The 13,348-nt window shown below is 47.7% G+C and overlaps 2 protein-coding genes across 7 annotated transcripts in view; both read left to right on the forward strand.

Moving 5' to 3' along the window:
• LOC307211332 (histone H3.2) overlaps window positions 1-13,348 on the forward strand; it is a 193,365-nt gene that overhangs the window by 126,416 nt on the left and 53,601 nt on the right. The window lies entirely within an intron of this gene.
• The window catches only part of HDAC7 (histone deacetylase 7), a 194,053-nt gene that overhangs the window by 60,261 nt on the left and 120,444 nt on the right, over window positions 1-13,348 (forward strand). For 2 of the 6 annotated variants that reach the window (XM_079967811.1, XM_079967813.1), the window contains one exon: window positions 5,763-5,837. The exons of 2 other annotated variants lie outside the window; for them this stretch is intronic. In XM_079967811.1, coding sequence (XP_079823937.1) covers window positions 5,763-5,837 — 75 coding nt within the window. Of the gene's footprint in view, window positions 1-5,593; window positions 5,838-6,175; window positions 6,298-13,348 lie in introns of those variants that run through there. 2 more of the 6 variants (XM_079967810.1, XM_079967815.1) reach the window with 2 other exon arrangements.

A 13,348-nucleotide genomic window follows, 5' to 3' on the forward strand; every position in this document is an offset into this window, starting at 1 on the left:
CTGACTGTTAGGACATACTAAGGGCAAACCTTTATTTCTCCTCTGAGGAAACAGGTGCTTTTCTTCTTGAACTTCCATGCAGATTCTTGAACATCATCAAGGACCACATACAGTCCCTAAGTCACAGTTTGGTCCTTCCATTAGACCAGCCTTGTTGCCTTTCAGATGTTGCTGGGCTGCAGCTCACTTCATCCCTGAGCATTGGCCACGCTGACCAGGGCAGATGGGAGCTGTACTCCAAAACACCTGGAGGTATCATGTTGGGGAAAGCTGAATTAGACCATGCAGGTGGAGGCCTACAAATAGGTTTCTGGGTTGAGGAAAGGGAGTCTTTTAGGAGTCTGCTGAAGAGGGAAATTTTACCTGGTGTATCCCTTAGAAAGGCAGATCCTGTATTTGCAGCCAGCATTCTCTTTTGTGGACCCAGTTGCTTCTCATCTGCTGGCTTGAGCCAGGACGATCTCTTCCAGTCAATGGGGACGTTGAAGGAGACATTGAAGAGAAAAGCCCATGTGCATCCTTGCAGAGGGAGTCAATGGGTTTCTTTCTTTCTGTGCTGTTCCTTCTTTGGAAAAGGGAAGTGCAATCCAGTGGCCAGGGAAACCTCATGCAATTCTGTTTGTTAGAAATGCAGTTCCTGGTCTTTTAGAAGAAGATGAGTTGAAGCTGGTCTATGTGTCACATCGCACTTGAGCAAGAAGCTGGAAATTGCTTTTGCCTGATGGCTTCTCCACTTTGTCACCATAAAGGGTGGCTTGGTGGATCATCACATGGTTCTTTGGTGTCTCAAGTATGGAAAACCCCCACATCAGGCAGTAGAGCCACAAGAAAGACCATAATTCAGTGGTAGAGTGTATGAGGGCGAATGAGCGTCCATATTATAGGAAGTGCTACTCTGGAACTGACTGAGTTATTCCTACAATTGCAGAATGTAGCCTCAAATATCTGTAAAGCCATGCGAGCCACACCTTTATTCTACACAACTATTGGGGGGCAGGAGATTCCTACCTCCTTCGCACCTGGGTCATCTATACCATGTTCACTCTGAGTGACCTTGTGGCACTTGCTAGGACCTTAGCATCTTGGGACTTCTTTTTTAGTTTCACATGAATGAATTCTCTTGATTTGTACAACACATTCCCCCCACTTCCATGATAGTCATGCTCCCTGGTATATATTTTCTTGTAATGATAATCCAATTAAGCTACCTTTTTTGTGTCTTGTTTTTGTCTTGTGGGTATAAATAGCCGCATGAGAGCGGCTTGTGCTAATTTTATGCCTCTTCCCTTGCTGACATAGTTTTTGGTTTTGGTTTTGATGAGCTGGGTCATATCAAATGTCAGAGAAACAGCCACTTGAAAGGAAGTGTAGCTCGTAACTGAGTCCCCTGGAGACCAGGCGCAGGAAATGACAGCAGTGAAATGAAACACCTCCAGCCTCACTCTCATCTGGATATATGACAGCCTTGTTAATAAACTCAACAAAGGTACCAACCAGCCTACAAACAAACAAACAAACTGGGGGGGGGGGAGTGGCTCCTGCAGGCAGTTCACTGCATTTCTATGCTGGATATAGAAGAGGGGGTTTATCTCTTCTAGCATCCTGATTAGTTTCTGTGTGGAGTGCAGAGGAGGTAAGGAGTCATCTGTTCCTGCTCCTCCAGTCCTCCCACTAACCTACATGGAATTTCTGGTTGCTTACCACTTCCAGGCTAGTGCTTAAATGCAAGGTTGGCAGTGATACAGCAGGACTCTTCTCATGTACTTAAATTTTGAAAGTTTCCTCTGACTACAATAGTTTCCTTTTGCTGATGTTTGCTCTCTAGCAACCGGAGTCTGGAACAGGAGATAAAATCCAGCTATACCTGACTCTGAAGAGAAACTCTTCGCTCAACAATCTTAACTGAAACTGAAACATTTGAACTGGGGTAATAACCATTAAATTGCCAGTACCAAGTAGGGTGGGCAGATGCAAGAAGCAGACAGGGATTTAATAGCTGACAAACTACATCTGCTAAAAATCCCTTCTCTTATGCCACTCTTACAAGCACGCGAGTCCTCTCCTCTTTTGTATCTTTGCACCCAGATTTGGCCATTGAGGTTCATTACCTTGAGTAGGTAGGGTTGCCAGAAAAATACACTGGGGTATTTTCCATTATTCTGTGATATACTAAATGTGGATGCTAATTCCCACCAGCCCAACCCAGCATGGCAAATGGTCTGGGATAACGGAACTTGTAGACCAGCAACATCTGGAGGACACCACATGAGCTTTCCCTGGCATATACCTTTGAAAGAGCAGAGGAAATAGAAGATAACCCACCCAGTTTCTCCATCCACCCCTGTCCTGCCCCATCCTCTGTACATTACTTTTGCCAATAGGGAAGGAGCAATACAAAAGCTCTAGTAGAGGAAGAGGGCTGGAGAAGCTATTGCTTCAACATGTCTCACTTCCAGAAGAATTTTGCAAAACTGTTTTGCAAGGTGTCTGTGTTGAGCTGGCAGTTCTATGAGTGCTGAGATGTTCACATTTGAACAATGATCCAGCTCTATTGATAACCCTTTTCGGTAAGGGAGTTGACCTTTCACCTGCTAAGATGGGGATCTAGCCCTCAAGGGACCTTTTATGTATCTCTTGCCTAGACATAACCTTCTGCATTACCCTGATGCTGGTTTTGATTCAAATACCTGGAATAACACACATACATAGACATACACACACACAGCCTCTGTGTTTGAATAGCAGTCCCAGATCTAGCCGAACTAAAACAATTTTGTTTGCCAATGAAGTGGCAAACTCATCACATAAGGCAGGCAGTGACTCAACCACTGGGTAAAGGCTGGGTAAAGTTCCTTTCTTGAGATGCCAGGTGATGACTCAGCTGCTGGGTAAATTCACTTCTTGGGACTGCTTTACTTTATCACACTTTGTAAATGCAGTGGCATTAAAGAGAACCCATAAGAAAATGCAATTAATGGAGAGTGTGCTAAAAGAATAGTCCCTTTTACTTTATCTAGAGAGCACCAAAGTTTTGTGACAGAATGCACATACTTTCCCTAGGGCTCCGTGAAGTGGAACTGGTGCCTTTTCTCATTTTCTACAGCAGAAGTGAGGAACCTGTGCCCCACCCCCAGCCACTGCTGCAGAACTCCAATTCCCATCATTAAGTATCACCAATAGTTAGGGACAAGGGGAGTTGTTGTAGTCAGCATTGTTTTGGTAATGGAGGGTTGTTGTTCCTCAGAAAAACAGATATGCATCATATACACACCTGAGAGTCAGCCTCACTCAACATGATGAGCTTCTTTCTGAGCAAATGTGTATCAGACTGCCATCTCGGAGGCTTGCTTTGGGCAGGCAGAGTGGTTCTGCAGTAGTTTCTTATTAGCCCTCTGCCTGCATCTTAAAACAGCAAAACCCTGTTTGGTGCTGTTTGGTGAGGAAGGAGAAGATTGATGATGACAGCCACCAGCTTTATTTATTTATTTATTTTCCACAACAGTTCCTCAATAGAGACAGTTCTGCTGGAGCAGGAAGAACCTGGGATTTCAGAAGTGCACCTTTAAAAGTTCATAGCCAGCTTTAAAGTGCCCTCCACTGCTGGTCCCTTGGTTGGTGGTGGACATATTTTTGGATGCTTGCACAGGTCTCAGAAATGCTAGTTATGGCACTGGTGGTAACAGAGAGAACTGGGGGCCAAGGGTGTGGCTTGCAGCATGCAGAGTATTGGGCAGGGTAGGAGATGGAGAAGAGGGGCTGCCTAGCTAAACACCTTCTTCCAGTGATACCAAACGCATGAAACTTTCAAGTTTTCACTCTGCCAACCATGAGGGCTGTAAACTTACTGAAAGAAGGAAAGAGATTTTATCAAGAATCTGGGTCTGGTAAAAATGTATATACAGTGTTACCTTCTGGCGACCAACACCAACATTTCTGGCTCACAAGCCCGCAGCTCCCCTCACCCTCTTTAAGAATGGTTTAGTGAGTCAAGTCAGAGCTGTAGTTCCTCCATTCTCCAATAAACAGGATTTATAAAAAAATAAGAAATAAAAATGGTGTAGGGGCATTATGGAATAGAGAATAACATTTATTGTGTTTGTCCATCAACCATAGTGGAAGTTTACTCAGGGAGCTCCAAAGGGTGAAGAGAGAAGAATTGCTACCATTCCACTCATAAAACTGTCCATTCCGCCACAGCCTCTGTCTCACAAGGCACCACAAATTGATTCCTTTCTCTCTCTCTCTCTTTAATTTAGTATCTATTTATTTGAGTTATATACTGCCCTTTGTCAAAAGAATCTCAGGGAGATTTACAGGATAAAATCAGAATATAAAACCACAAAATACATGATCAAAATAAAAACAACCCAGCTATAACCCAGTATTCTTCAGACTCCTCATTCCCTGGCAGGGAGGGGCGTTCTTTTGTCATTCACATCAGGTAGCCAAATGTCTTGGGCTGGCCTGGGTTGCCATGTGTCCTCTTTTTCCAAGACATGTCCTCTTTTTCGTGGATAGAGTTGTCATAGGAATCCATAGTTAAACGTAGAAGTCAGCAAATGTGTCCTCTTTTTTGCTCTTCAGAATATGGCAACCCTAAATTAAATGAAATTAAATTCAGTTTGAGGTGGGTGTGGGAATCAGTGTGCGCTTTGGGTTGTATAATATCGAGTCATATCATATAGTATCAAAATAAATTTTGGGATATACAACCAGATACAGTATCCCTGCCTCTCTCAGGAGCATTGGCTATTCTTCTGCAGTTCTCCTTGACGTGATGTTGTGAACAGGGAACAAACATGAAAGTTCGGAGAGGCTTCTTTATGTTGATGCGTGTTTGTCTCAAAGGAGACCTAATATGCATTAGATTACCCGGCTAAAGGCAAGTTCACAGCTGTCATTGGGATTGTACGTACTTATGGTGCACATGCCAGAGACTCATATATAATAATATTTTGGGAATGATTCGTGTCCTTATGGAGCTGCTTTCTTTTGTACTTTCTGGATGACCCATAATCGTATTCTAAAGTAGTTGGGTTAAATATTATCAATCAATGAATCAACTTGCTTCTTCCCCCCCGTGTATTTCTTCTCAGTAATTAATTCGGTGTGGCTCCAGCAAATTTTTATTCTAAAAGTCCGGCCCAGGACAAGAGAAGCTTTGGAGCCGCTGGCGACGGGGCTCCGCGCCCGAGATCCCGGCACCAGATGGAGCGCTTGAACAGCAAACTTTCCGTCAGCCCGCCTCTTGGCTGCGCTTGCGCCAATCGCGAGCGCCCCTGGCGAACAATGCGCCTCTCCCCCGCCCCCTCCCGTGTGGGTTTCTTTCTTTCTCTTGCGCCCCCCCCCCCCCCGTTTCCATCCCGCTGTTCCTTCTGGTTCGCCGGCTCCTCCCCCGCCGCCTTCGCTGCGCTCGCTGCCGTCGGGGGTGTGAAGAGAGCAGGCGGGGAGACTCGGGGCCGGGCGCAGGTGGATCCGCCCGGGGCTGCCGAGGGATGGAGCGGGCCGGGATCGCCGAGCCCCGCCGCTGAGCTCGACTTTCTCTCCGCCGCGAAGGACAAAAGCGTCGCGGGCTTGATGGCCGCGGGAGCAGCCGGCTCGCAGGTCCGCGCGGAGCCGTGGATGTGAGCTCCGCAGGCGGGCTCGACGGGGCTCAGCCGGCGGAAGGAGAGCCCCCCCCCCCATGCCCGGACTGCACCCTGCGCTGGGCAGCAGCAGCAGCAGCGCCACTCACGACGCCGATTCTCTTTTCTCCTCCGCAGATGGACTTAAAGGGCGAGCGGCAGGCGACGAGAAGGGCGTGAGCGCCGACGGCGACCGCGGCGCCTCCAGCCAAGGTAAGGCGCGAGCAGCGGCGCGCCGGGGGCGACTCTCCGGCCAGGGCGGGTCGGCCGGTTGCGCCCTGCAGGGCGGAGGGGTGCCGGCTGCCCGCGCAGCTGCGCTTGCGAAGGGCGCAAAGGGAGACGGCGCTTCGCCGGGGATGCGCGGCAGAAAGGGAAAGGAAGGAGGCGGCGAGGCCCGCAGAAGCTATTTTTTGCATCTCCCCCCCCCCCCCCGCGTGACTCGGCCTGTGTGTGTGTGTGACAAGGCGAGGGACTTGGCCGGAGCGCCCGCGAGAAAGAGAAAGGGGAGGCGGAGGCTTGACTGTCCTTTCTCTTTCTCGGCCGACGGGGGGCGGAGAGGCCGCGTGCTGTGCCGAGGGCAAGGTTTGTTGAGCGCCCGGGGCTGCAGTCCCAATGACGCGTGCACTTCGAGGGAAGACTCTCGCAAGTTACTGGGGCTTCCAATGAACGGCCCGTGTTCTCGTGGCTTCCTGGTAGTTCACCTATTTCCCCAACCTCCGCCCCCCACCTTTAAGGCGCGCGATGTTGCCCGGAGTGTCATTGCGCCCCGTTACATGTTCTTTGGGTGCATGGCTTTGACGTTGTTCATTGTGGCTTGGCTCACTGGCGTGAGTTGTCTAGATCCTTTTGCTTCCTCCCAGCCCTCCTTCCCCAGTAATGTTCCTCTAGAGTCATAGAGCTGTAGAGCTGGAAAGGACCGCAAGGGTTCATCTAGTTCAACCTCCTGCCATGCAGGAATCTTTGGTTCATTGTGGGGCTCAAGCTCCTAACCCCGAGATTAAGCATTGCATACAGCAGATGGTATTTATAAAAATGTGTCTTGTGTTTTCAAAACGCTTTATATATATATTGCTTGATTGCAAATCTCTCTCCTCGCCGCATTGCATTTATCTACCTGTGGACACAGACTAGTTTTCCCTAAGTTGTTCTCAGCATCCTGCTTTTCAATTTATCCGAAATCTGCAGCTTAAACTGGGACATGGTGTGGCCTTTACACTCGGGAAAGGGTTGTACAGCTCAGTGGTGGAGCATCTGCTTTGCATGCAGGCTCAATCCCTGGCGTCTCCAGGTAGGGCTGGGAATATCCTCTGCCTGAAACCCTGCAGAGTTGCTGTCAGTCAGCCCGGACACTATTAGTTAGATGGGCCAATGATCTGACTTGGTATGAGGCAGTTTCCTAGGTTCTCTGGGCCTTGGGGGCTTTTAAGGGCCAGGCCCCAGGTCTGCATGAAGACCTGGCCATCTCTTCCTGGTTTCCACGAGGGAGCAGTGCTGCTTTGGCTGAAGCAATGGGTGGCATTAGTTGGCCTTTGGATGAGTTCCAGCTTGCTCGACACATTTAATGAAGTGTAGCTTTAAAGCTTCTGCACACCCACACACAGCCCAAGTTAGAAATGTCTGTGAGTAGCTCTGGATGTAAAGAGATGGTTCGTGATGCGCTGGTGGTGCTCCTTTCATCCTCATTCACCATCCTTTTGGAGGTAAGAATCACTTGGGGACTTTCCAGTGTGCTCACAACAGGTCAAAGCAGCACAGCTTAGCTGTCTTCGCAGTCTTGAGGTGTCTGTCTGTCTGATTGTGTCTCAGGCCTTATCCACAGTTAACTTTTGCCACACACTTTCTGGGCACAGGTCCGTGGTTTCCCAGTCCACACTGGAGCGCTCTTCTTTTCGCCCCGGAGCTTTTGCCATGATAACTCACTCTTTAAAGCTGAAGGGCAACAAACAGCAATTCGAGTTTTCTGTGAATTGCAATTTGGTGCGATGCTGCGGTGAAGAGTGGATTTTTGTGGGAAAAGCTTCAGAGCCAAAATAGAGCACTCGGACCCGGAACTTGAAAGTGCAGGCTGTGCCTAGAAAGTGCAGAGGCAAAAGGTAAGTGTTGATAAGCTCATGGTCTTGTCCCTATACTTGATCTTATGACTTGGTGCAGATGAAAAGTCAACACACTTCAGGCTTTGGTAGTTAGTATGCACCTCTGAATGTGATACTTTGTTAGGTTGTTGTCATGGGACCTTGAGTGCAATCTGTTTGAAGTTTGTGAAATGGTCAGGAACAAGAGTCCTCAAAATGTGAGGAGGGCCTCTCTTTCGGGATGTTAACCACACTGAGGGAGTGTGGTTGAGCAACAGACCTGGCGATGTTCAGTGGGCATGAGAACCCTTTTCTCATGTTATTTGAATTGTAGGGCAGGAATGAAGGAAAGTTTGACCCTCCAGATTCTGGAAGATTCCAGCTCCCATCATCCTCAATCATTGGCTGGGGCTGATAGGTTGGGGATCCAGCAACACCTGGGGGCCTGCAGGTTCTCCCTCTGTGCTGTGGGGTTGAGTGTAACTGCACCATTGGTGCTGTCTCTTGATGTTTATATATTCAATATGGACAAAAGGGGTGGATAGTTGTGATCAGCGGCTCATAGGAAACTACTATATCATGAGGTAAACCATTGGCCCATCTAGCAACTGTATTGTCTACCTTCTCTGATGGGCAGGTACTTGGAGATGCCAGAGTCTGAACCTGGGGTTTTCTGCATGCAAAGCAGATGCTCCACCATGGAGCTGTGGTTCTGTGTTAAGAACATGACTACTGTTGTGTAGGTGGTCCATGCAATTGTGACCTCTGAATGAGTGGGATCCTCAGTTATTTGCAGCATCCGTAGATGAGCAGCTGCTCATGCATAGCCACCCTTTTGCTGAATGTACAGCCCTCATAGGAACATAAGAAAAGCGTGGCTCGGTCAAGCCAATGGTCCATCTAGCCCAGCATTCTCTTCTCACAGCGGCCAACCAGGTGCCATTAGGAAACTCACAAGCAGCACCTGAGTGCAAGAGCAACTCTCCCCTCCGGAGGTTTCCAGCAACTGGTATTCAGAAGCATTGCTGCCTACAGCCATGGACAGGCTTATGTGCACAGTCCCATTCTACTTTCTGCATGTGATCAAGGGCTTAAGGGACTTTGGTTTCTCTCCTTCCAGAGTCAGGATACACACATTTAAAGCTGGTGATCTCCAACAGGGCACCCATGGACACACAAGCTCCCACAGAGGTCTTCCCTGATGCCCACAGGATTAATTCCCCTGCACCTCCCCCCCCCCCTCTTGAAAGCAGCTTGAAAGAAGACATTGTGTTGGAGCCAGTAGGGTAAGTTGTGGTGTGCACTTGGTTGCAGGGTGTGTGCAGTGCACATGGGCTCCAAAAGGTTGGCAGCCCTGGTTCTAAGATATCTACTCTGGAAACTGGGTAGAAAATTTCAAGCACTTCCTGGCTGAGGTTGTACCATTCTGGTGCTTTTAGTGTTTCCATCTGACATGTAGAAGAAAAAACCAGAAAACGAGAGAGGTTGGAAATCCACTATTTTTCTCTTACATTATCAAACATTTTTAGGGTTTCAGTCCCACCAGACAGGTTTATCCCGGGTGTAGGTGTTGTTGACCTCTGTATCACTCTGATTTGTTTATATCTCTTAAGAACTCAAGGCTGTAATTTTATACTTAACACTTAACCTGGGAGTAAGCCCCACTGAACATGTGTAAGATTTTGCCTTTTATTTTGGAATGAAGTCAAATTCTAGAGTGTGCGTTTGTGCTTTTCAGAGAAGAAAGAATTCCAGCAGGTGAGTTTCTTCCATCTCAGCAGCACTTGGGTGAGCCATGCCCCACCTAGTGATATTCTCGCCTCCCCCCCCCCGCCAGCCTTGATATGCAATTCCTAAAGGTGCAGGATGAGCCCTCTCCCATCTTTCTCACCAAATAAGATTCATGACTCCTCTCTTTTGAGGCCTTGCTCATCTTTGCCTATTATCTCATCCTGATCTATACCATCCATATTTTGATTCAGGTTACTGGATCTATTTTGTGTTTTCTACAGTCAAACGAGGGTTCAGGGACAGACCATACAGCAGCCTCCTGATGCATGCCATGCAGGAGGGTGAAGAAAGGAGGGGGAATTGTAGTCCAGCAGAACTTGGAGGGCCGCAGGGTCCCATACCTGCTCTAACAGGTGTGGGTATCTCAACAGGCTTTTGACGAGCAGCATCAGATGAATCCATCTTTTCCACAGAGCTTTTTAAACCCTTCTCATGAGTGGTGGTTGAGCTGGCTAGATGCAAAAAGGGGACAGGAGGCTCCTGCACTTTTAATAGTTATTTGGTAGAGGGGATTTTGGCGTGCCACAGTTAAAGGTGCTCCCTGTCCTTTCTTTGCACCATGGCAAATTTTTTTTTGCAAAGGTCTAGGATTTGGAGGGGGAAATGGCTGTGCAATTAAAGTTTTAAGCACCCCAATTCCCTCTCAGCCCTGATTACAAGGTGAAGCAGCCTTTAGGTTGAGTTCCAACCTGTAGCTCCATCTCAAGTGTTCAAAGGATTTTGTGGGGGTTTTTAGTACAGATCTGTTTGTCAACACATACCTTAGTCTTGATCAGCCCATGCAGAGGAGAGGGCAGCTGGGTACACTTGCTCTGGGCCTCCGTGTGCTATGCTGACCAGGCAGTCCAACTAGGAGCTGGCTGCTTTTTTGTTTGAGTTTATAACTTTTTTCATGGCTGGTCCTCAGTGTATGGTGGTCCCAACCTCATTTCAGATTTAGGGTGTGTGCCCACCCACCCCACTCACACACGAAAACAAAGACCACCACAGCCAATCACAAATGAACAGCCACACCCTGGGCCAACCCCAACCTCTCTCACCACCAAAGGAACACAAGTGAACAGCAGAGAACCCGCACCAGCAACGCTGACACAAAACCCCACTTATATTAAGTAAAATGGAAACATCACCACCCGACCCCACCCCCACTCATCTCCCCCCCTCTTTTCCCCTATTCTTCCTAATGTCTCAACAAATGAAACTGATTTGTAAAAATGTTACATGGTAAAAATATGAGAGACAGACATTACATATACTTTTGTAAATCAAGGAAATATTTAATAAAAATACATTAAAAAAAGATTTGGGGTGTGTATGTGAGTGGTGCAGAAGCTCAGAAATCACTGCTGTTTAATTGTAATGTGTCAAAGCGATGATTGGAGGGCACATGATGTAGCAGTCTGACTGAAGCTAGCCAGGTCTGTGTCTGGTCTGTTGGCCATGCTGGCTGGGACTGATTAGAGTTGGAGTCCAACATTTGGAGGACCTGATCCAATTTGCTATGGAACTACTGACTTTGGGGGTGAGGCTGGTACTGGTTAAGGTCCCCTGCAGAAAGAGGCAACTAGATTTTGGCTTAAGAGTGCTGCCCCATGCATTGAACTATTCCATGTGCTGCTGTGGTTGGTGTTTTATTGTCAGAGTTCCAATGGGGAATTCCACTGCCATGGCGATTCCGTAAGGAAAATGCGTCAGAAGCTCCTGCTCAGTGTTGTGTCTGGTGTCTGTGATTGCCTTGTGGGACTTGCACTACAAGAAGCTCTGAGTCCTGCCTTTGCACATCATTGGTTCAGAAGGAACCTCTGGCGTGTACACACGTGACGGGACAATGGCAACCTAAATCTGCTGAATTCCGCAAAAGAAGTGCTGAAAATGGATGAAATGGTGGAAAACACTGCTCAACTTTCCTCTCTGTCATCATTTTATTTTGTGCTTGTATTAATAGCCAGACCTGTGAAATTCGTGTACTCTTGTGCTATTTGGGTGGGTGGGGCTGGGGGAACTGGCATACAGCTTTGCTGCTGAGCAACCTCTGCTTTCATCATGGGTACGTTTACATTTTTTGGAAAATGTTCAAGAGGCGTTTGCCTCAAGTGAGAGGAGGGTCAGTCAAAGTTTCTGGCATTCAGAGATTAGTCTCCTCTTTTCGCACTGGGGCGATGGCTTACTATTTATCTGCCTGTATGCCAGATAAGTGGAGGGGGAGATCTGCCTTGTTTCACAGGGAGCTGCAGCTAATCCGTGCTTCTTGCTCTGGGTCTACCACCCAGCCACACGCCTTCCTCTTCAAATATGCAGCTCAGGTGGTACAGCTGCTCCTGGATTGTACCATTTCAAACTGCTTGTTACCTTTCGGTGGGGTGGGAGAGACTATTAAATTCTTCCCTGTATTCAAAAAACAAACATCAAAAACTAGATGGCCTTGCTATCTTCATCTGCTTTCCTTACATAGGGTTTCCCTTTCCTCTCCGCTGCCCCATGGCAAAGCATTCAGGCATGTGATTTCCCCACCTGCAGTCACAAGTGGTACATGTCTTTCTTCCGCCTCAGTGTTGGAAGCTCAGATATGCAAGCCAGGTGCCCCGTGGCTCCTTAAACCAAGGTAACACTTGCCAAAACAGGATGCCTAGTTGCCATTTTGGGGCAAGACAACACTAAAGTTTTATTTTTCAAATGATGGACTGACTGTGGTAGATTCTCAGTGAAACATCTTCCTAGTTCAGATGACAATCTTGAGCCAGGTTAAAAACTTTGAGAACTTAAAGAAGAAAAATCACTTGATCCAGGGATGGTCCACATATCCTTTTCTTAATGGTGTCTGCTCCTGCTCTGGCTGCACAGAAAAAGCATTTTGGTTCCTGAAACTCATTCCAATTGTGCAGATAAAATATAACTGATGGAATTCTACATGATGGGGTATTGGTGTGTAAAAACAGTCAAGATCCAATGATCCCAGTGGCGTAGCGTGGGGAGTGCAGGGGGGGCCGGCCGCACCGGGCGCAACATCTGGGGGTTAGGGTTAGGGGCGCAAATCCACGGGTTAGGGGGCGCAAATCCACGGGTTAGGGGGCGCAAATTACTTGCCTTGCCCCGGGTGCTGACAACCCACGCTACGCCACTAAATGATCCCCCAGGTATGCACCTCCAGATGGTGGAGATGTCGGGCCCCATCCTGGTGCCCAGGCATCTTCACTCGGTTGCAAGTGTTGATAGGCAGGTGCAAAATATGCCTGGCTAATTTCGAACACTGACCTCAGTTGTAGTTTCGGATCAATTTCACCCTATATTTTCTGTTTTTTCTTTCTTGTTCTCATAATTTGTGAACCTTTGAGCAACCTCAAACAACAGCCCTGTAAAGTAAGTCAGAATTATTATCCCTGCCCTGCCTTTTCCAGATTGGGGGGGTGGGGGGGATGAGACTTAAGAAAGAATGGCTGACCTAAAGCCACCTAGTGTTTTCATGGCAAGATTTGTAGCTCAGGCTGCATATACACTATACATTTAAAGCACGAGGCTTTTATGAAAGAATCCTGGGAACTCCACAGAGCTACAGTTCCCAGCATCCATAACAAACTACAATTCCCAAAATTCTTAGGGGGAACTCATGTTCTTTAAATATATGCTATACCAGCACTGATTTTTTCCTGTAAGCTGTACACTCAGTTCACTTGGGCCAATGAGGAGTTCCAGCTGTCCTGGCCAGTGCTTTGTGTGAAACCAAGTATGTGCCCTAAAATGTGGTCCCAACGTCCTGTGCAATGTTCCTCAGCAGGCAGCCTATGTTTAAAGTGTTCTTTGTTTGTAGAATGTTTGGAAAAACATTGCTGTCTGTAACCCCTGACCTTTTCATTCCCTTAATCC

Source organism: Podarcis cretensis (genome assembly GCF_951804945.1).
Source record: "Podarcis cretensis genome assembly, chromosome: 2".
NCBI lineage: Eukaryota > Metazoa > Chordata > Lepidosauria > Squamata > Lacertidae > Podarcis > Podarcis cretensis.